The sequence below is a fragment of the Gymnoscopelus braueri genome, assembly GCF_963280865.1.
Source record: "Gymnoscopelus braueri genome assembly, chromosome: 3".
Classification (NCBI taxonomy): domain Eukaryota; kingdom Metazoa; phylum Chordata; class Actinopteri; order Myctophiformes; family Myctophidae; genus Gymnoscopelus; species Gymnoscopelus braueri.
The window spans coordinates 20655112-20680048 of NC_137612.1; the positions used below are offsets into that span (position 1 = coordinate 20655112).

A 24937-nucleotide genomic window follows, 5' to 3' on the forward strand; every position below is an offset into this window, starting at 1 on the left:
CGTTTACCTCATAGACAAACATATCTATGGTTTACCTCCCTGGCTGTCAGTGTTGCCAGATTCTGCGAGAGAAATAAGTAACCAGGTCTTTGAAAACAAGCCCAAAAGGATATTTGAAAATAGCTATATTGCTAGTATTTTCTTAATAAAAAAATATTAAATAAAAATGAGGACTGCAAACACTTGTAATGTGTAATAACATGCCAATGTATGTATTTCAATAACTTTGTCCCGTTTAGTATTATGTATTTAGGCATTTATCAAAACTTTAAGGGTTTACCAATTTACAATTTAGGCATTTAGCAGACGCTCTTAATCCAGAGTGATTTACAGTAAGAAAGGACAACACGAGGCAATACATAAAATGCCTAGAAATAGTAATCTAGGATCATAGGTAAACCAATTAGGAACCTATCATCAGTCTAAACAGTATAATATAAAATAATGTATTATCTGCACTTTGAAACTATACACACACTATAGGATGCCAGGTCTACAAATGACCTGACATCTGTCTACATAACATGCTATCTAAATTACATTGTAGCCTTTGCATAAGCCGGCAAGGTTGTCAAGGCTAGGGCGAGTGCTACGGGCTAAGGTGGTCTGAAGAGGTGAGTCTTCAGATTACGGCAGAAGATTGGGAGTGAGTCTGCATTCAAGTAGTACCCAATGCTGAAGACCCGAATTTGAAACCAGGTAGTTACATAAGCAGTTACATATATGTCACTGTTTATGGGTTGAAATGTAAAAGTTATCTTTATTATCCCAGAGGAGTAGATTACCATTGTCAAGTCAAGTGCTTCCCAAAGGGAGCCAATTCAATTCAATTCTTTTTTTTCAATTGTCTTCTTTTTTTTCCAACAGCATTGCTGCTGGAAGTGGCAAAGCTAAATTAGTCAACCAGTTATGCTGTACCATAATTGTTTGTTAGTTTGTTTTGTCTCTCATTAATGCAACTTTGAGACATTCTTGTTTTGGGGTAATTCTAATATTACCCGATATCTGGATTGGAAATGGCATAGCTCGACAATTCCTCCTTAACTAAAATATCCTGTCAGTCATTCAGTTAAATGTAGCTGCAAGATCATGGACATTCTATTGTTTTACAGATCAGCCAATAGATTAGGCCCCATCAATCTTTGACTAGAGAGGTACATAGAACCCCTTGTAAGAGGACTGTGATCAACTTTTAATGGTTGGTTGTCAATATTCTTTGGACTCAGTGGTGCTACAAACAATAAAAAATATATATTTAAACCACAAAATGATGATCATGTCTACACGCTTTATTGAAACAGAAATCTTCAACAACATAAGTGATTAAAAAGAAAAACAGAAATAATTTACTGGATATTCAAGATCAATTTTCCCACAATGCTAATTTTGCTCTTACCCAACCAGAGTATGACGCTAGAGCAATTTGGCCACTGTGTGTATATGGTTAATTGCAGTGTGGAACTACTACCTAGTAAGGGAACGTTGCATAGTAGTGCTGTCTGCAAATCAAGTGAAACCTACCATTCATCAGAGTTTAGTGCTACACATACAGCATGTAGTAGTGTTGCACAGATGCAGCGGGCAGGAATATCTGGGCAGCCAGTTCCAAAATCAACCATCAAGAATCATCTATATTATAGACTGTTCTAGCCTGGGTCTTCTCTTAAGACTCCAATCAGTTTAAAACACATGATTCTAAATAAAAAACAGGATTAGAATAGATAATGATTATTTTTATAATTAACTAAATTGAAGTTCAAATCAATGGTTCATGTGAGTGATTCTCTCTGAAGTGGGATCACCATAAGGATGGATTTCAGTCATGTCCAGTTGATGGTTTGTGGTAGTTGTTCTGGGCCTCTAAAGGCCTATGTCACATAAGAGGCCACTGTATTGGTCACAATAATTTACACACTAGTAGTGGAACACAGAAGAGCAATGAGGTATGTTCTATTGGGGGACAAACATACAAGAGTAGTCAATGCAAATTGCAACCCTTTGTTGAGACAATTAAAGTGGGTAAACATGTGCTAAAGTGTAAACAAAGACAATCCTGCAATTGAACATTTTATTTTTCACCATTTTCATTTTACTTCATACTTTAGTTAACTTCAGCGCCATCTCAAAGTATGAGGTAAGAGGATAATGATGGATCACAATCCAATGGATCACACAATAAACATTCCAAGCAACTGTAACTTAATCAAAAACCATTAAAAGTACAGTATTTTCACAGTCCATTTAATACATTTGGTAAAAGTAAAAGTAAAACAAAACAATACTATCATCAACTAAAATGCAACTACCCTTTAATTGGCAAAGATTTTTGTTCCACCAAAGAGATCTAAGAAATTAATTTGCCTGAGGAAAAAACATGGAACTATTGATTCAGTAAAGTAAAGGCCTATTCAAAAGAATGTGCATAAAGACATGAGGTAGTATAATACAAAGCCATTTAACGTTGTAGATCCCATTTTAATATCAATCACATTAAATACTCTGGTTGGCCAAAATGTTCTCATTAATTTTCAACAGTGTTGCAACATTTGGCTATGGGGCAAAATCTCTGTACAGTTTATGTGCAATGGTAGTATATTCCGTGTTTTACCTTCTCTATGCTCCAAACGTTTCCATATGGACAAGATTTTCAGATTTTCAAGAACAACAACAAAAATATAGTCAGGATTTTTTACATCTCACAAAATTACAGTCCATGTAGGCCTGAGACTGCTGTAGTAGGGATTCATTTTAAAACTAATACTGGAAAGTTGCACAAATTCTAACATGGATTTGCTTTGGATTTGTTTTTAACTAGCAATGCTCCAACATGAGCCAGATTGGCATTAATAGTAAACACTCTCTCTTGAAGACAGAGAATTTTTAACCCCTCCACATACTGAAAACATTAACCACTTGTTGGAGACAAGACCATTCTATTAAGATCAAGACCATTTACTGAACATGGAATATTTGAACAACCTACTGATTGGTGATTCTAAGGCACGGTGGGCATAAAGAAAGGGAAAGATGAATGGGCGACAAGGACTTTCCATGTCCTTTTATATGTACATCACATGAGCAACTCCTAGTATCAGTTACTACAGGAAAAGGTGCTTTTTCAACGCATCGTGAGCTTGTAGATCCGACAATTTTGGCACCAATACTGGTGCGCAACCAAGTATAAATCAGGCTTAATCCTTGAGGTAAATCACCGTCTGTAGGTAATACTCAATACTTGGGGTATTAGTTCTCCAAAATGGAGAGTTGGGCAAGATGATACAGGCTAAATGTTGCAAAAAGAAAAAAGGTAAGTGAAAACAACAGTGTCTGATTTGGGAGAGCAAATATTACTCTGTCTTATTCAAAACTTAAAATTAAATCATTTTTTTAAACCGCTGTGCAAGTGGCCATGCTTATGATTGAAAAAGATGGGCAACAACCACTATAACAGCAAAAGAAATACATTCACTTAAGACAAACTGTGTCCACTGAGCAGCAGAATATGTTCATAACAATTAATATTTATGATACAAACTTTCAGTACAAGTTCAACATTCCCTTGGCTTTATCCAACTGGATATAAACCCACCACCACCGTAAACATGAGAAACAAAGAGAGCATAAATATATGCTCACTGTAGCACAGCCTTTTGTTGCTTAAGAGTTTTGCGGTGCTCTGAGTTTTGCGGTGCTCTGAGATTTGCGGGACATGCAGTCCCTCACAGATGTAACAGCTCCAGGAAAGAGGACGTGTCTATGGGAAACACAAACAAAGATATACTGGTCAGCAGCAGTGTTAAAAAACTGGCTTAAGCCAGGCTCGCACTACAGGATAATTGGGAGACTTTACATCCTTACAATGGGAGTGGCATTCCCAGTTTGAGGCTGGTCAGAACCAATTAGCTGCCTAGATTCTATACTATAGTGTGCAGGATTTTTTGTTATACTTTAATGGTATCACATTTCTTGTGCTTCACTTATATATGCAGTATCTGCTATAAAAAAGATCAAAGGGTATTTTTTTGCTGTAATGGTACTATCTTTTTCTTTGTGAGAGAGAAGTGAGTGAAATAGAGAGAATTACTAGCCATTCTGAACAGCCATTTAAACCCTATATAGCCGACTGGGGTCCCCCCGGGCTCTATACTAGGTGTGCTAGCACTTCCCTCTACACCAAAACAAATATTTTGGCTGAATATAGCCAATCTACAAGCTCACAACGTGCATAGATCTGCTATTTTCTGCAATGTTTGCCCCAGAAAGATATTCATTTGACAACAGGATTCAAATGGCTGGATAGATGGCAGTAGGATGCTCTATGAAAACAACATTTTGCTGGCTCAACCAACGTCTTCTCTCAGCAGCCTGTATGTAAACTTTCAGCAGATGTGCTGAGTCAGTGCAGCGATGGCATACTCTGCTGCAGTCCATTATGTCTGACTCATTTGCAGCAGGATCCACTGCAGTGAGCCCTGTCTAGCATACACTGGCACACCCATTGCATGCAGCATGAAAATGTGTGACAGTACCATTATCATACGATTGGAAACAAGTCGGATGCTGCCCCAGGGCAATCTGAACTGGGCTTAAGTCTCTGCAATCGGAGCAGAAAGTGGATATACGTAGCTACACTAAAACAAACAAAGCAAGTACAGGCAGGAGTCTGGACTGGATGTAGCTCAATGCTACATGTGCCCTTTATCTTGCACAAACAAAACAAGAGTCGTGCTACTCACAAGATCATATAATGTACTTGTATCGTATAACGTACAACTGATGCTGTGCTGTGAAAACTCTCATTCCATGCAAATAATAAATGCCTCAAATACTGTACCAAAGCTTCAAGGAAAAGAAACAAGGCATCCTATCGTTTCAGGGGCGCTTAAAGTTAATGGAAACAAAGTAGACAAAACATTGGTGGTTAGAAAGACTAGATAATCCTCTGCAGAATGGACAGAAGAGGGTTGGAATGAGGCAGAATGAAGGTCAGCATGGTAAAATGTGGAGCGTTGCAGCCAATACTTTTCTGCCACAAGGCCTTTCATGTACGTAAGTCTACCCCATCCCCCACACAATGGAATGACATGACACACCTTATGCAAGTAGGAAGCCTGCATAATGTAACACAGTGAACTTTGCACAGAAAGAATAAAGACACTTTCTCCCGAGCAAAATGGCATGTAATCATCCACTCCACTTCTTCAAAACAGACATGTTATTGGACTCATCCTGCAGGGCTTGTGCTATGGCTGCGTAGTGGGTGACTGGGTGTCCTGGCTTGCTCTGAGAGCAGTGTCTGACAACCAATACAACAGCCAGTTTAAGAGCAGATAAATCAGGAGAAAAGAAAATATTTATATAATCACATCATAGTTCCAGGAACTCAATGTGGGATCGTGGATGAGGGAAAAAACTCATCCAAAGTCGATAAAACTGGCCATCAGCGTGATGACTTTGATATGATATCTAACTAAACATTTTATAGGGTTGTAATGATGCTTGGAAATGCATCATTGTGACACGTAGGTTTGTGTGTGAATCGTCTAAAATGACAACAGATGTGTGACAACAGTGTTACTCTACTAGCCCATGGTAAACAATGAGATCATATCAGACTGCTGATCTGTTGCTGATTGGGAATGTGCTTCCATGTACAATTTGACACAGGCTGAAAAAATAATTTACAGCCGTTGTTTTCATTTTACCGCTCACATTTTTGATACGGTCATAAATGGGACAAAAATGTACCCCCTGAGCAACAGCAAAGAGGGAGGAGATGGAGTTACGATTCCCTCTGTGTCATCAAGTGGAAATATTAGTCATGTCATAAATGTCCTACTTCCGTGTTCACAGCCACCTGCTTTTCTGAGGGAACTGATAATGCTTATCGCATGGATATCATAACAAACACATCTTAACGAACAAATGGATTGAATACTCCCTCTTCTGTGCTTGAAACGAAGCACAGTGGTTCTATGAAAGGAAATAAATGTCCATTCTATATATTTTAGGGTGTGAAAAAAATATGAGACAAATGACTAAACTAAATCCACTGCAGGCTTCTACGAGGCTAAACCAAACTGTCAATACTAACTGCAAACAGAAGGAGATAAAATAAATATGTACTCAATATAAGCTTGAAACAAAGACCAGAACAGTCTTCATCAAGCAAACCTTTTCTGGTGAATCCCTCCTCATCAGTTTAAGACAAAATGACAAGACAACACTTATGTACAGTAAATCGATTAGCCAGGCTGACAGCAAAACATGGTCAAACAGCAAATGTCAAAATGATGTCAAGTAGGATGAGTACCTGTAAAGTCCTGGAGTTGAGCAAAGATCACGCAGCACACGTAACCTGGTCCATTCTGTCCCGCAGCTCAAAGGCATCTGGTCGGTCTTGAGGGTTGGCCGCCAGCATGTCACGGAGGAGCCTAGTCACACCGTCAGACATGGATGACCGACGTCTCTGAGGGATGTTCAGTACCATCTTTGGGTTCTCTAGAAGTGCCTCCCCTACCGGCACAATTTCGACACCTTGCCGCACGTATGTACCCAGCAGCTCCCGTTTGGACTCGGCATCAATGAAAGTAATCCTCTCCAACATGGCCCAGATAATGATGCCCAAGGCAAAGATGTCTGCCTTGGCTGTGTAGTGGCCCTCCCACACCTCCGGCGCCATGAAGAAGTCTGATCCACACGCCGACGACAACCAGCACTTGTTAACGTTGACATTTGTGTTCCTGTTCTCACCTTCTTGGTCCTTGGTGGCATTTCCGAAACCGGCACAAACTTTACTAAGGCCAAAATCTGCCACCTTCAGGACTGGCGATCCTGACTTTTCTGAGATGAGGATGTTGTCAGGCTTGAGATCCCGGTGGACAACTTTGTTTTCATGCAGGAATGCCACAGCGCTGGTGAGCTGAACCATGAAGCTGTTGTTGGTCGTCGGGTTGTGCCGTCGAGATAAGATGAACTGGTTTAGGTCACCTCCTTCACAGAACTCCATAACAAACCACAGGTAGCAGGGGTCATCTGCACAACTCGGCACTCTTTCCCCTGAAAAAGACCAATCGATTAATGTCTCAAAACAACATATTGTCCTGAAGCAAAACTACATCTAGTTGTGGTACAAGACTAATATACCTGGTTTCATTGGGAGAGAAAGATGGTAGCATGTACTGCTTTGAAATGAACTTAACGCAGTCATTTGCCAATTTATAAGAAGCTTAATTATAACTTTGTCGTGCAGCCTACCTTACCACACAGCATTTTACAACACAGTACAGCTCTTGATTGAATTACTGTAAGTAAACAAAACTTGTTGCAATTGTTATCCTATTCCTAAGATGATTAACATATTGCATTGTTGGTACCTCACATTCCAAATAGCACTGGAGAAAATGCAGACCAAAGAGGCGTTCATTGATACTTTTGACTACACTACACACACCCCTCCCCTATATCTAGCTATACATCTCCTTTTGGCAATTTGTATTTTATTTTTACAACCTGTACAACTATTTACTCTTTTTCCCCCCTCTCTTGAAGCTTATCCCTCTTCTCCTATTTGTATCTGTCCTGAATCCTGTGTTTCCTACAACAGTGCTGCTTAGATGACAACTGAAATGTCCTTGTGGGGTCTATCTATCTCCATCTAAATTCTATATATCTATCTCACCATCAATATTCTATCTATCTCCATCTATAGTATATCTGGGCTGGATGCTGATTGAAAACACAAAACAAAACCTGATCAGCGGCATTATACCAGAGGTGTTGCCTTCCACATTACTGATTTGATCACAGGTGCCAGAACAGGTTAAAGAGAAACTTAAAAGTGCATTGTGACTGAACCGTGCTACTATGAATAAGAATGGTGGGGGGTTAACAGCAGGCAGACTCCATTTAGGAGACTACCTACCCCCCACCGATTCTACACATCCCCCCCTGTGAAACTTGAGCTCCCAGTGACTGTGACAACAACTCTACATGACGGGGACATTCTCACAAGGCAAAAAAGGCTGAAAGCAAAGCAGTGTTGCCAGAGTTTGCGAGAGAAATAAGCAAGCAACCTGGTCTATGAAAACAAGTCCAAAAGAAGTTGACTATTAATAGGCCACATGAACACTTTAAACCTATACATTGGATATTTGAAAATAGCCGATCTACAAGCTCACAGCGCGTCACGATGCGACGCGGTGTGGGCTTGTAGATCTGCTATTTTCAAAGAAAGATCTTGAGAAATAAACGTTTGAGACATTTAAAACACAGGTCTTGTATGGGGGTCCTTGGCACAAAGTATTTTCAAATCTGTGACCCAAATAGATGTCAATTTTGGGAGTCCTTGACATGACAATGTTAGAGAAGCACTGGTTTAAACAACATTAAGGAAACGAGCCCAAAAAAGCAACCACACTTTAGAAACAAGCCAAAAAAACGCAACGACCAATAATTACAAGCAACTTTACAGACAAACAAGCCCGTGGTCGCTTAAAATAAACGGACATGGCAACACTGACAGCCACATCATTTAACAGTCAGAACTCAGAAATGTCAGAAATGTTTAAGTTATACCTTTCAAAGACGTCTCCACCAACCGCAAATACTGTCTGGACTTCTTGTTCCCGTGACTCATCTTCTGGGCCATGCCGTTCCGCTGCAACACGCACTCCTCCAGCTGCACGACGTTCTGGTGTCGTTTCTCCAGACTGGCCAGGGCCCAGAACTCCTGCAAGGCCAGCTCCACGTTCTCCGGAGCGTCGCACTTCAGCTTCTTGATCGCCACTTTGGCCCCCGACCTGCGGGCCACCGCCTCGTACACCACGCCGTAGCTTCCCCGGCCGACCTCGCGCACTATGCTGTACCGGGGCGCGGTGATCCTTCGCTCTCCCGAAGCGAAGCCGATGGCATCGTCCGATTCCTCCATGACATTGTCCTCCTCCGTGGCCGCGTTGTTCCCGACGCTCCGAGACCTCAGGACGTTGTTGGCCTTTCCCCGTTTCGGCGTGCCTGGTGCTCCTCCACTCTGTTCGCTGGATCGTCTCATGCTCCTGGTGAGACACCGCAGTGTCCGCATGTCGTTGTTGTCACCCGTTGAACGATCCATGGTACTACTGGTGTTTTATCTTCACACAGCCAGCCCAGACATGGGGACATGTCACACTGTTTCATTGACAACGACGACGCAGTGTGTGTGTGTGACCCCCAAGAAATCACCCTGTTGAATTGCGCGCACTGTTTAGTTATTCAACCTCGTACTGTGAACACTCGTGCGCCACATACAGGAACAGGACAGTGTTGCCAGATTGTGCGAGAGAAATAAGCAAACAGGTCTATGAAAACAAGCCCAACAAGAAGCGACCACACTTTTAACCCTATATACAAACATTGCCTTTATGAAAATAGCAGATTGCAATGCGACGCGTTGTGAGCTTGTAGATCTGCTATTTTCAAAGAAAAATCTTGTAAGGGGGTCTCTGACACAACATATTTTCTGAAGGTTGCGTGTACAAATTCATATTAATTTGGGGATCCTTGACATGAAAATGTTTAAGAACCACTGGTTTAAATAACATTAGGAAACGAGTCCAAATAAGTTACTACACTTCAAAGCCCAAAAAAACGCAAACCGGAATTACCAATATTTTACCAGCAACTTTACAGAAGAATAAGCTCAAAGTCGCTTATCATAAGCGGACATGGCAACACGACAGGAACAGGAAGACAAGACTGAACAACTTGGGGCTGGACTGTACGACTCACCAAAACACATGGGGGTGTTAGACAGATGGAGGTTAGTAGGTTAAGGTTTGAACCCATGGTTAAACCTATATTTGAAAGTATGTAGGGTTAAACCCAATCTGAAGTAATTTACCTACATACATCGCTGCACATCCAATGCAAATTCGTGCGTTATTACATACTGTAAGGATTTCTTAAGTCTTTTTAGTCTAAAAAACATTAACGTTATGAGCGCAAATATATATTTGGGATGTATCCATTAAGGCAAATCATTTCAGAAACTTATTTATTCTATTTATAGTGGACCTGATTTGGCCTGCTGAGTCCTCACAACGCAGAAACCTATTATTTATTTGCTATTTTGCCCTGTGTCATTATCAGCACTGACTATGCTCACCCCCATCATTGCCTATGTGAATGGTTCCGTCTCCCCAGCGTGACCATTCACGTGCTCGCTCTTGCTCGCTTGATCCCCATTGGCTTATTGATTTGCCGTTGCACAGTCAGAGAGCAGCGTTGCCATGTTCGCTTTTTATAAGCGACTTTGGGCATCTTTTACTGTAAAGTTGCTTGTAATGATTGGTAGTTGCAGTTTTGGGGGCTTGTTTCTAATGTGGAGTTGCTTATTTGGGCTTGTTTCCAAAAAGAATAATACAAATGTTTAAACCAGTGGTTCTCAAATCAAGGACCCCCAAATTTATGGACGACTTCACCCATTTCAACCTGTCTTCATATAATAGATATTATATCACTAATGCTCCTGATAAAATGGTGTCATTTTTCAGTCTGTGTCTCATTGACATCATCGTTAGGAAGGTTTTTTTTCTTCTTCAATATTTTTATCTTATTTAGATTTTTATTAATGCTAGAACAATGGCTTCCATTATAGGCTAACTTTCCAGGAATAGAAAGCCTGTAGTTTCTATTAGCTTCGATTCCCCATCGATGATGTCACTGGTAGACAGGTTTCTGAACTTTCTGAAGGGGGCAGTGATTCTCAACCTTATCAGGTTGCGACCCCCCAAAATAATCATATTTGAACTGGCAAGCTACCCTGACTGATTTGATTTGATTTGACTAGCACTTGGAATTGCAGGAGTTGAGGCATACGTTTAGTTTGACTCGGTTCCACAGATAAATATTGTGAAAATAGCCGATCTACAAGCTCACAGCTTGTAGATCGGTTGACAGCCGGAATGTAGACGGCAACCCGGGGGCAGTATGGGTTGGTGCCCCAGCCCCAGCGTGAGTCTTCCGTGAGGAAGACACAGACAGGCCCACAGTACCCACACGCCCACAGTACCACCCCACACGCCCACAGTACCACCACGGCCCAAGACACCATCAGGCCGGAGTGAAATGTTTGGAGCGGGGGAGTCTGGTGCAACACTCAGGTCCTGGACCTGGTGAGGCGAAGGAGGGGCCTGGTCCTGGACAGGACGCCATCCACAGAGCCTAGTCCCTCCACGTGCCAGAGCCTCCCCCGGTCCCGGCAGAGTAGTTCTGGAGAAGGGGACTGAGGGGCCCTGTCTTTCCCTAAGAGGAGGACTGACTGTGGGTAACTACTGGGACCTAAGTCGGGGCTTGATCAACCCCGGCTGGGTCACCTGGGCGAGGGTGTATGTTGCGAGACCCAAAACACCCGTCGACCCCAGGCTACAACACTGGTGATACGTCCCAGGTGCATCCACGTGATGTTTTTATTATTAATTACAGCGCCTCCCAATGCAAGGCGCTGTGAGCTTGTAGATCAGCTATATATATATATGCCTCTTTCTTATATTATTTGACTATTTGGCCAATGTTTGACCAGCTTTTATAGAATAGTTTGTTGATTACTTTTGATGCAGTAATGGTCTTTTTTCATTTCATTTCATTTTTTTTTATATTATAATTTTTTAGGTATTAGATATCAAAAGACCTTAACTTTTCACTTTACTGTTATCTGGGGACCCCCCCACATGATCCTATGACCCCCATAGGTTGAGAACACCTGCTCTAGGGTACGTGGAAACACCTTGAAATACCAGCAGAAGAAAGTGCCTCAGATGACCTCGCTGCAATGGCCCTGGCAGCCAGAAGAAACAGTCCTCACCATGTAGAACAGTGGTTCTCCACCCTCTTACTGCTGCACTGTCTCTGGTGCCTGCGGGATCAATAAAGGTCTATCTGTTTATTATAGGCCTACCAGAAACATTCAACAGTGCCTCCCAGTGGTAACATATTTGAATGATCAAATCAAGGACAAGATCAAGATTTGTTATTGTTACAATCGCATTATACAATAGATTTCTTGGGCTCATATTGACATTGAAACCACCACGAGCTACCAGAACCGCTTCAGTGCACTTTGGCATAGATTGTATAGGTCTCTGGAACTCTACTGGAGGGATGGAACACCATTCTAACGAAAGATATTATCTTTTTTAGTGTTTTGATGACGGTGGTGGTACTGTCTCTAACATGTCAGTCCAAAATCTTCCATATCAATTGGGTTAAGATTTGGTGACTGTGAAGAGTGAAGACCATAGCATAATATTATTCACTTCATTTTCATACTCAGCAAACCATTCAGTGACACCTCATGCCCTGTAGAAGGGGTCATTCTCATCCTTGAAGAGAAGAGACCACTCTTATTAGGAAAGTGATGTTACCTCATAGAAAAAAGTTGATAACTGAAAATAACTGAAAATAGATTTGCAATGACAAATGGACCCAAACCATGCCAAAAAAACGCCCTCTCCACAACAGAGCCACTGAGGCATTTTCTCTTGGTGGATGCCACACATGAACTAATTAACTTTTTATCAGGTTGCTTGCTTGCAGCCTGGTCTAGGAAGTGACTGATCAACTACTCAGGGTCCATTTGGTTCGGTGCGGAGACGCTGGAGAGAACAACCTGGTATTTAGAATGTGGTGAAGGATGACTCATCTGACCATTCTTTTCACATCTCTGTAGACCAGTGCTTATGGTGTTTGCACCACTCAAACTCTCAAATGTGCATTCACCTTTGCAGTGAGGGTTTTATGCACTGCAGCCCTTCTACTGTAACATTACTCTCTATGTAGTTGTTGATGTATTGTTCTTACAGTCTGAACATGCACAGCCTTGACATGCTCAGCCACCTGAGGAAGAGTTGCTCAAAATGTTCCTTAATATATTGCATTAATACATGAACATTACAGTCATCGAATGGTTTCACCACAACTCTCGACCCTATTAGCCAATTAACAGGCACTCTCATCAAGAGCAATTTAAAAGTGTGACTCATCTCAAGGTCATAGTAAATTGAATGAATCCTAGTCAACAAATGACAGGGTAAATGGTCACGTGCATAAAGTGCAAAAAAAACTAGAAAGCTAGAAAGTAATTGGGATAGGAAATAAACAGCAAATCTATCATCTGTCTAAACAACATGCTCAAGTCTAAATGACATTATTAGCATTAGTGGTCAAGCAAACAGTATATGTCTATCCAAATAACATAACATGCAGCTAAACTAAATATATCAATATATTGAAAAAAATAGCATTTATCAAAAAACAGACTTCAAGTTACAGTATAAGTATTATCCTTATTACCAGAATCAAAGCACCTGATTGTGTGACTTTACTAGGTTACCAATTTAATTTTATATGATATAGTGTACTGTTTTGATATGTATTGTTAGTCCAATTTAAATGATGGACAACTGTGTAATATGTTTCATTCAGAACTCTAAGTAAATTAGTGGAACAACTCAGCTCGGCAATGTTTGGTTTCAGGACCAAAATCCAAACCACCAGAAAGTACAGCCTATCCACCTGTTTCCTAGGCTGTGTGTATTCCACTTCCTGTCGATTTGATCCAATGAAATCCAATGAAACTGGTCAGATGACCAATGATATCCAATGAAATCGACAGGAAGTGGAAAACACACAGCCTAGGAAACAGGTGGATAGACAAATCCACTGAGCGCTGCGGTGTCAAACTCCTGCTGCGGTGTGCATTCTGACACCGCAGTTATGATTGCGTCAGGGAAGCGCTCTGTGGATTTGTCTATGTTATAATATTTGGTCAGGTACCCCTCAGAGGTGAAAAAAAACATTGGCATCTTCTTAGTTCTGATCCAACATTGGACAAATCTTTTCAGATCCCCCCTAGGCTACTATACAGGAGAGCACATAATATCAGAGACATTGTGGTGAAATCAGATCTACCTCCTAAAAAACCCCACACTTTCCTAGATGACTTACCAGATGGCAATCGACGTTGTGGTTCGTGTGCCCAATGTCATTTTACAGAAAAATGCACATTTTTTTATCACCCGTCAACGGGGCAAGAGATAAAAATAAGAGGCAAAATAACATGTACAACGAATAATGTAATCTATCTACTTAGATGTCCATGTGGGAAAGCGTATGTGGGTAAGACAACACGTGCATTAAAAACACGCATTGCTGAACACAGGAGTACAATACGTAATGGGGACGAAAAAAGCCCAGTAGCTTTACATTTTAAAAAGGCACACCACAATGTCTCATCTTTAAGATACCTAGGAATAGAGAAAGTGCATCTTCCGAGACGAGGGGGAGATATAGACAATCTCCTACTGAGGAGGGAAGTATGGTGGATCCATTATCTTAAAACCATGGCACCAACAGGACTCAATGAGGACTTTGATATTAGGCCATATTTATAAACAAGCCAAAGAAGGGAGTTGTATGTGTGTAGGTTGTAAAACGTTAACTTTTCTTTTCCTTTTGTTGTTTTTGCTTGTAACTTGTGGTACACAGTGGCTATGATCTGGACCGGGTCAAAAGATATATAGTTTCTAGGGAGTATTTCTTGAGAAATGCATTTCATGAAATGTATATTTCTTTGGAGGAATATTTTTTGGAAAATATTTGTCAGCAGATAGTAAGCTTAGTCCTTATTACCTGTCTGTTGAATCAAATGAATTGAGTTTTCTACTGTTTTTAATCTTTACTAAAGTCTTTTTTCTAAAAAATAGTTGTAAAAAATCAAGAAAATGTTAATACTCTGTAAAATGTAAAAGATGAAATGTTGTCTTTTGATTAGTTGTCTCTTGACAAAATGTTGATCAAGTCTTGGTACCGCCCCTGATCACCAGGTGGGGCTGGTAACCAAAATCATTTGTTCCTGTATAAAAAGAGGTTATTTCCTGTTCTTGTTTATACTTGAAAAAGACCGAAAGGGTCGAAACGTCGTATCAAGCTGTTTGTTGTGAAATAAAACCTGGAGCATTAAAGTGAGTTGCGAGCCATACCTTTGTTTTATTATTACTGTATTTACAGTTTAAAGCTCAGCGCCAAGGAACGGAGGATGTGCGTTATCTATGTTTCTGAACCCCTCAGAGGTGCCCACAACTTTTGAGATTAGTAACTATATTGCATCTGCATCATTGTATACCACCAATAACTAGTGCATACCGTAATTAAATGTGTCCATGACAGCACTGAGGACGAGGAGGTGCTCACTGTCAGCCTCCGTTAAAAAGGTACAGGACAATATCAGCAAAAGAAATTTGGACAAAGGGGCACATGGGGAGGTTCCTGGGGATAAGATGCTGTGAGAGAACATCAAGAGCAAGCAGAGAAAGGGTGACAAAAACAAAAAACTGGAAATAATTACAGAAATTGAAATGGCTGCTAAGAGTTCTGATTAAATGTATAATTGGAAAAGCTGGTGTATAAGATGTATTTTCCAATTCTGTTTCTGATTAAATGTACAAGGGTGTGCTGTGACCTCTGGTACCACCTGGTGTGCGTGGGGAGGCCTCCAGTGGAGAGGGATTTTGCATGCCCTGCAATAATATGTACAAAGCACCGAATTTAGGCCAACTTAAATGTTTTGTTGTTGGCGTCAATGTATTTAAATGAAAAGCTCAGATGAATGAATTGATATGTCTCCCCCAATACTGACAAAGTTCTACAGAGCCACCATTGAGGTCGTCCTCTCCTTATCCATCACATGTGGTTCACCTCAGCCTCAAGATGGCAACCATTTGTGTTGAAAGTGGCTTGCGTGCAACAAAGCCATGTAAGGTCAGAGATTTGGATGGGTGGAAAATTGCACAACAGTGTGAAAGTTGGTCCTGTGCAATGTCTGGCCAGGTTATGATGGCGCAGTGGTAAAGTCCCTGCCCACCACCACGGAGGTTGTGGGTTCCACCACCACGGAGGATGTGATGGCATCATAACCTGTGCAATGTGTTGCCAGGTTATGATGCTATCAGAAGGTGGGTGAACGAAGGCGCTTGCGTGGCGCAGTGGTAAAGTCCCTGCCCGCCACCACGGAGGTTGTGAGTTCAAATCCACCATGGTGCATCCGGCTTTGTCGAGCGTCTACACACGAACACAATTGGTCCGTGTTCAGGGGAGGGAAGCCGGGAAGCCGGGAAGCCGGGCGGGGAGGGTGATATCGGTCATTGCATGTACTCCTATGCGGGGCGGCACCTGTCAGCGGGGAGTGTTGGGCGGGAGGAGTAGGACGAAGGCTCTACGTCCTCCTGGTGGGGGCTCCTCACTGGCAGGTGAGTCAATAGGATACGACAGCAGTGACAACACAGAAATGTGTGTGGGGAGGAATCAATTGGCGGTGGGTGACGTTCAGCAAGAGAGGATGTGAAAATATCTTCAATGATGCAAGTACAGTACAAAACAAATTTGCATTGTGCAAAAAGATGTTGCAAAGAAAAAATAAAGCCACGTAGGCCTACTGTAGATGAACTATCCTACTGACAAAGTTGCCTAAATAAAAACTCTGGAGCGTCACACAAGGGCTGTGAGCCCTACCCTTTATTATTTGGATACTTGTGTGGTTCACACAGTTTGGCTCAGCACCGGAGAAGGGCATGTGCATGAAGAATAATCAAAAACGAATGACCACAAACAAAAAGGAAAGACGTAGCTGGTTTCTCTTCGCTAAAAGGATGTGGTAAAGATAACCAATGATGACGATCGATGTATTATACGTGGTTCCTCTTCACTGCCAGAGTGCATAATAATAGTAACCTGTACTATGATGCAAGTCAGGATATTGAGTGTATTGGCTATGTTGGTGTAGTGTGCACTGAGAAAATGTTTATGCAAAAGATAGTTGTGCAAAGATGTCATACCAAAACAAGTTTTCATGCAGTGCTGCACATTGTGAAAAGTATTCCTGTTTACAGCAGTGCTAGTTTGTTTCCTAAACCAGAGCAAGCCTTGCTGCAGATGTAATGACTCGTTCATCCTAATGAGCCTGGATATCCTGTTGTCCATTTGCAGGACACATTGATAATAGTGTAAGAGCCACACAGTACTGTAAAGGATATGACCCGGGTTCATTTCGGTCATTATTTGAAATCTAGATTGATCAGCTGAAAGTCCACTGACCCGCCATAACATCCTGTCGCATTGTTATCATTTATAAGAATTGAGCTGGGTGGGGGTTTTCTCTGCAGTTGTTCGTATAGATGACAGGTCTTTCCCAGGAAAAGCATGGCAGGTCCTGTGAATAGTTTGGCTCAACATCTATCAGAGTCAAGCTTAAGGTATTGTTTCAGTTCTCAGAAACTTGGCACTTTTCCATAAAGTGTTTCTCGTGAAGAACGACCTGGCGACCTTTCTCTTTCTCTTATGCTGTGGAACCCATATGAATGTTCAACGCAAGTCTCTCTGCTGACTTGTTTATCCTCCACCCCAACCTCCTCCTTTCTCCTCGATTCTCGCCCTTCTTCCTTCCGTCTCCATTTCACTAGGAATCCAGGGTGGCAGTGATGGAGCAGAGACGACCGACCGCTCCCCGAGTAGAGCAACGATGGAAGTCAGATCCTGAGACTACACTCCCACCCTGACTCTCGCTCTACCTTGGGTTCCTCATCCCATTCCACATTCATCTCATTACGTATCAATACATTGTTAAACTTAAGTAGAGGTGTGGTCTCTTACTAGTGAAATGGCAGGTGTCTAGAATTTCTATGGTAATGGGAGTAGTAACATGTCGATAGGCCTACATGTAATTCAGTGGGTATCACATAACTGGTTGGGGCATGCATTCCCAACTTGCATCATTCGTCATCAAGTTTTCTTTAAATAGAAATTACATTGTTAATTGAGACTAACTATACGTGCTGCTAGATTAGTGGCTTTGACAATCTAAGACAGTGGTTCCCAAACTTTCTAGCTCAAGACAAGTTTGCCCGGGACCCAAACTAGTGACAATGGCAGAACTACAATAACATTTGCATCGCGTTGCGAGCTTGTGGATCTGCAATATCACTACTTCTTAAACGGAAACTTCTTTTGAAATGTGTATATATTATGTAGGAAACCAAAAAAAATTACATTTACTCACAACCCATAAAAATTGGTCCGCGACCCAAAGATGGGTCCCGACCCACTGTTTGGGAAACGGTGACAATCTAAATACAGTCAAATGGTTTAGACCAGGTGTCATGCCCCTTAAGTTGTGAAATATAATTCCTACCATGGTTAGTTGGAAAATTATGCTTTGTGCAAACATGTACAGAACAGAATCATACACCATCAGGCATGAATTGTTACCTGATGGAGGTCTTGTGGCTGAAAGGTTGCAGCTGTTTAAGTACAGATGTGAGGATTCTGTTTTTTTTTTGTATTGAGCTCTAGGGTTCTTTTCCTATGCATCTGTCACCAAGACACTTCAGTGAAAATTGACATACAGTATTCAAATGATGTGGTTTGCTGCCATTTGTTGTGGTTTCACACAAAAGCACCAATTGGGCATTGAATCAATAGCGAATCATTGTTTTATGTATTCTTGAGCTCTAAACATGCTTTCCAACAAATCTTTCTTTGCTAAGAAGCTGAGGAAATCAGAAGGTGGTGTTGGCCTTTAGAGGAATTCTGTCAAATGTGTGTGAAGTTGGCAGAAGAGACAGAAATGTCAACTGTCAAATAATTAAAGGACATAACTCTCAATTCTGAATTTAATCAAATCAAAATGTAGGAACCAATATCCAATGAAATGAAAGAAAATCTCATAATAAAATACAGTGGGCGACCCAATAGCCAAATGGTTAGGGTGCATACCACATGGGTGCAAAATGCCTTCTTCAGTGTGTCCCTGGTTCAGTCCTGACCGGCCAGACTGTTTGCTGTTATTCCCTTGCTCTCACCTTTGCTGGGCTACAAGATACACTACACCTCAAACATAAATACACCCATGTACCTGTCAAACTACTTCAAAAACGTTAAAGACATCCACAAATACGACACCAGAGGGAGCTCCACAAATCACGTTCAACACAGATTTGGCTCAAACAAGGGGTTAAATTTGTTCTACTGCTATGCCACCAAAATGTGGAATGCCCTATCGACAGTCATGAAAAAGTGTGAATCCTTACTCTCCTTCAAAACCGCTCTAAAAGAGCACTTACAGGTGGCTGCAATTCGGAACTGGCTCCTGTAAAGAATTGAAGCCTATCATCAGAAATGCCAACCGCCAAAACACATGTTTCTACATGTTTTTATTTACAAGTGAAGTTCGACCACATTTGGCTTGTTTCTGCAAGCCTACTAGAGTTGTGTGTAACACAATGCCAAAATGACATATTATGGATGTAGTAAAAATGGGTCACATCATGAGTTGAATCAGCTTTCATTTGACTGTATGATTGTCCTCTCCTTTAGTTCAGATACTGCATTTGATTGTCGAGTGGCCTTGTCTGCTGTGCATGCATGTACAAGCATGAAGCATATCCATGAGGTCAAATACCAGGTCATGTTCTGCAGTTGCAGGTGAGGTAACTCACTCCCTGACTGCCTTGTCTGAAAAACATGCAGTAAACTAGTAGATTGGAATGCAACAGTACGGGGAAAAACTAAGAAGTAAAGACTACCTTGATTTAAATACTTATTTTTCAGTTAAAAAACTAAGGCGATCTCAGCTCACAACATACAAGTCATGTTGTGAACTTATAAATCTGCTATTTTTGGATAGAAATAAAATAAAATATAATAATAGATGTATTTATTTATTTTAATCAGTGACGCAAGTTTGGGGGGGGCTGCAATTGTCGTTTGATGTCATCACTCAAAAACATAACATTTTTATGTAGCCTTGTATAGGTTTTCTACTTGTTAAGTCATCAAATGTTTTACAAACAATGTTATAATCACACAATATTGATTGAAACAGTTGAGTGCTAGTAAATCTCTAGGCCTACCACAGGAGCAGGGGCCATTGTAACAGCATGGCGGCAATTGTATCAACATAAGGCCTAGACTAATACCTTCATACCAAGGACCCAGTGGTGTGTTCTACCGTGTTACGCTATATACGTAGTGTGACCTGCAGAACATTTTCATAGCCAAGTGTAGCCCTCTACTAACCAATTCATCCATTAAAAACGTAAAAGCGTATACCCACGACCACACGCATGCCGTACAGGGAATGATTATCGTATACATCCGAAAAAACCTAGAACACACCACTGCAAGGACCACAAATCTAACTCCCAAGAATAGGCCTATCTAGCCTAGTTAAAATGTAATATCACCATCATTAATATCACCAATCATACAATCATACACATTTATAAACAATAATACATTTTATTTATAATTAATAAGCAACAGAAACTGCACAAAAAGGGTTTCCCCTCATCAACATTAAAAAGTCAGTGTAGCTGTCACAAACCATTTGACCAACTATTTGTCTCAGTTTAATAATACATAGAAACGCCAACATGCTCCCAACCTTTGCCCAACAGGAAAAAACAACAACTCTAAAACATTTATTTACAAGGGGGGGGGGGGGGGGCAGCAACTGATAACTGACAAAATGGCAGCACTTCTCCATTCTCTGATTCTTATCATTTTCTGAAGTGACAGCATGCAGTCTCAGTTATGGCACATTTTTGTTGATGGTGTTGGGGTCAATTTAACATATTGACCCTGACATCCTTACAATTGCCCCCCCAATCATACTATCCATGACACAAAGTTACCCTGCTGGCTAGAAACACCAAAGCTGACAAAGATATCAAAAGCAGACATATTAAAATGTATAAGACATTCAAGGTTAAGAACGCATTTGGAATACTGTAGAAATACTTCATACCTCAAAACGTGGTAGTGGTAGAGTTTCATGTCTTGTTTCTGATTGGTGCAATTTGAGATGTTGCCCGCAATTGCAATTGGTCTCCCCTGTCACTGTTATGCTTTAACATCACATGCAAGCAGCCAAGTGCCTGCTGTTTTAAAACACATCTTTGACAATTTGATGTATAGGATAATGAACATGAAGTGCAAAAGATTCAGGTTATAATCATGGCAGTATGTTTCCTGCCAACAAACAAACCTTGAAGATGACGCAAATGTTGGGCTAGTAGACCAGACGAATCTGCGAGTGCAAAAAAAAACGTGGGTGACCAATCAGGGCCCAGTATTCGAATATGGGAGACTGTAATTGGTAGTTGGTTGTAGGTCTAACCAATTGCGTCGAGGGCCATTGTTTTGATCCCGCCCCTTGGGGAAAAAAACGTCCTCATGGAAGCACCAGACTCATATCCACGCAGTGATATAGTCTGGCTACGCGAGGCTAGTGTGGATGCCAGGTGAAAGCTCGGCCTCCATTGCTTTGCGGTAGAGGACCGCACTTGTCCATCCAGCAATGGATCGTCTGGCCTGTCTGCTGGCCCTCTGACAGCGCAGAAGGAAATCATCATTTCCTACTAAATAAATCAACGGATTAATTGTGCTGTTCAGACTGACCAGGCCGCGTCCAATCTGATGAGCAATGTAGATGTCATCAAAAGCGGCATTGCACTTCCCTTCAAGTTTCAAAATCCTCGTCTTTAAATTTAGATTCCTGAACAGGTGATAAGGAATAAAGCAAATGGAGAACAATACAGTCAAAATGACAGCGAGTTTTAAACACCGTTGTTTCAGATAGGCGTTATTGTCAGAAGTGTTGTATTTGTCCTGTCTGGCCAGGGCTAGTATAATATGCCCATAGCAAGCTAAAATAATAAGCAATGGGATGACAAATCCAGTTATTGTCCATCCAACGCTGTACGGCAGGTAGTACTTGATCTGCTGGTCTACTGTGGTATCGAAGCATGCAGCTGAAGAATCTTTTGGAGCCTTGTCAAAAAACATATCTGGGAGTATCTGGATGAATACTAGGAACCAGACAAGGGCACTGATTGCCATAGAGTGCCGACTGGTGATCTTCCCCCTGGTTGTCATCGGGTGAATGATGCCCAGGTACCTGTAGATATAGGCCTGTCACAATTATTACATAATAATCGTCTAAACGCAATTATTTGAGATAATCGCAATTATTTTTGCATAATTGTCATAATCTTTTCCATGTTGAAAAATCTTCACACGTTTTCAAAGCAGAAATAGCAGATCTACAAGCTGATCTACAAGCTTACAACCCGTCGTGTTGTAAGCTTGTAGATCAGCTATTTCTGCTATTTTTACATGTATAAAGTCATTAAATATGTCAATAATTTCTTTATATGTTTAAAGGATGACTTCACCCAATTTTCAACCTATCTTCATATAATTGGTCCTCACTAATGCTCATGATGAAATGTTTTTGGCTGTGGACAGTTCAGAAACCTGCCTACCAGTGACATCATCTTTTTTTTTCTGGAACAAGTTTTTTTATTTTTATTAACGCGAGAACAATTACTTCCATTATAGCACGCTAACTTTCCAGAAATAGAAAGCCTGCAGTTCTATTAGCTTGGATTCCACATAGATGATGTCACTGGTAGGCAGGTTTCTGAACTGTCCACAGCTCTCCTTTGAGACGCAGACCGAGTTGACAAAAATGGTACCATATTATAATGAGCATTAGTGAGGACCAGTATTATGAAGATAGGTTGAAAATGGGTGAAGTCGTATTTTTGAGTTATTTTTCATATCTGCCCTGTGCAATTTTTGATTATGAAGCCTTAAAGGCAAACAGAAATAAAATGTGTATTCATGTGTTCCAATGTTCAATGCCAAACACACAATTAAATCGTTAATCGCAATTATTTGAGTGACAATTAATCATCAACTTCATCAAGGTAAGGTAAGTGATTTTCTTTGGTTAAAGTTGTACAATGCAAAATCACAAATAACGATTTTTAGCAACCTCTGCTGGTCACTACCGTCACTGCATACAATTTCCCTAGTCCTCGATTACCCAGAATTCCATTCGTTTTCACCGGAAGCCGGAAGCGTTTCAAAAAGCGATCTTTTAATTGTTTTATACTATCTACGGATCGTTTCTCTTAGCCAGTGGAGCATTAGTTACCATGAGCTGTGCTTTCTTTTTCTGTTCTTTTTCGATCTCCCAATCCTACATTCTCTTAAAATCAGCGTGAGGTTCCTTTTTGTTAATAGCGCGGTAGTTCCTGGCCAAACAGGAAACCGTTGCGGTAGTTCCTGAGGACGTCGGCCACGACGTCATGACGTTGGCCAGGAACGTCATTTTCCCGGGAAAGTCCCCCCCGTACACGTTCAATAGAAAATATATAAATAAAAGGCTTCCGGGGGTGAAATTCACGGAGTGGGTGTTGTGAAACTTTTGCCACTCGCAAAAGATATACAATTTAACTTTAGTTTTGTTGAAAACGTTACCTAGTATTACTTTAAAGTAGTGTTAAATAGCTGTATATTCTGATAGTACTCATTGCTATAGAGTGTTTGTTCAGTAACAGGAGTCTCTCCATGTCTCTCCAGCTCTTTATCAAACAGAAAATGCATTTTCAGGTCAGGATACCAATTTTATCCAATCAGGATAGAGAACTCAGACAGGATACAGATTAAAGAAATGAAAGAAATGAGCAGACAAAATTAGAACTGGAACACTATTAAAAATTAAGCTGATAAATGGGTATTCTCTCCTGATTGGCTGAAATTTTGTCACCTCCCTGAAAATGTATTTTCTGTTTATCAAAGAGTTGGAGAGACAGGGAGACTCTTGTTACTATGAACAAAAACTCTATAGCAATGATTACTATCAGAATATTGTGCTTTAACCTTCTTTTTTTCTTTTTTTCATAAAAAAAATATGACATACCCTATCCAGTGGTGTAAAGTAACTAAGTACATTTACTTAAGTACAGTACTTAAGTATACACTTTTGAGGAATGTTTTACTTTACTGGAGTATTTCACATTTTCAATACTTTTACTTCTACTCCACAACATCTCAGTGGCAAATGTTGTACTTTTACTCCAGTTACTAGTAACTTTGCAGATTTAGATTATCATAAAACATACATTAACCACTTCAGCCCTATATATATTTCTGCCATTTGAAAATAGCCGATCTACAAGCTCACATGAGTTGCAATGTGATGCATATGTGAGCTTGTAGATCTGCTATTTTCAAAAGATGTGTATGCATTTTGAACTTGTGAAATGGGACATTCTGCGCAATGAGTACTTTTACTTTTGTTAGCCTACTTTAAGTACATTTTGATACCAATAGCCTACTTTTGTACTTTTACTCAGGTACATTTTGAATACCTTACTTTTACTTGTAACAGAGTATTTCTACACTGCAGTATTGATACTTTTACTTCAGTAAAATATCTGAGTACTTTTTCCACCACTGCACTTAGGCTATACCCTACCTTTAAATTTGTAATCGCCCCCCTACCTGTAGATGCTGATGCAGGTCAGGAAGCCGATGCTGCCGTAGAGATTGAGGTTAAAGCAGAACCTGGTCACTTTGCAGAACGTCACTCCGAAGATCCATCTTTGGTCCAGCGCGTAATAGGAGACCAAGAATGGCAGCGTGAACAGGTACAACAAGTCTGCTATTCCGAGGTTGAGCATGAAAATGTTGATGTTTCCCATCTTCTCCCATCGCTTACACACGCACTTCAGCCCCCAGATGTTGGAGATCGTTCCGACCAGGAAAACCAGCACAAACACCACGGGTAAAAACGCGTGCGTAAAAGTCAGATTGATTTCTCCAGAGACTCCACATGATGCAGTCAAGTTCGATAGGCTGCCGTTCTCTGACATTTTCTTCCGTTTTTAATCGCCGAGCTCTAGTCTAGACTGAACAATTGACAGAAAGTATCAACCACACGCGCGGCGCGCACATACACTCTGTCTCTGATCTCTCTCTCTCTCTCTCTCTCTCTGCTTGTTCCTTATCAGGAAAAAAATCCTGAATATGAAACCAAAAGTTTAACTGTTACCCGCCC

At 40.9% G+C, this 24937-nt stretch overlaps 2 protein-coding genes across 2 annotated transcripts; both read right to left on the minus strand.

Annotated features, from left to right (window-relative positions):
• Nucleotides 1–1274: 1274 nt before the first annotated feature.
• On the minus strand, nucleotides 1275–9282 carry LOC308082593 (serine/threonine-protein kinase 35-like). Its single transcript, XM_080424433.1, has 3 exons — nucleotides 8578–9282; nucleotides 6314–7059; nucleotides 1275–3754 (listed from the first exon to the last, which is right to left on the minus strand). Exons 1-2 carry the CDS (start codon nucleotides 9107–9109, stop codon nucleotides 6341–6343), a joined length of 1251 nt encoding a protein of 416 aa, XP_080280559.1. The 5' UTR covers nucleotides 9110–9282; the 3' UTR covers nucleotides 1275–3754; nucleotides 6314–6340.
• Nucleotides 9283–20305: 11023 nt separating this feature from the next.
• LOC308082231 (P2Y purinoceptor 1-like) lies at nucleotides 20306–24867 on the minus strand. Its single transcript, XM_080423909.1, has 2 exons — nucleotides 24382–24867; nucleotides 20306–21985 (listed from the first exon to the last, which is right to left on the minus strand). Exons 1-2 carry the CDS (start codon nucleotides 24750–24752, stop codon nucleotides 21304–21306), a joined length of 1053 nt encoding a protein of 350 aa, XP_080280035.1. The 5' UTR covers nucleotides 24753–24867; the 3' UTR covers nucleotides 20306–21303.
• Nucleotides 24868–24937: the final 70 nt, after the last annotated feature.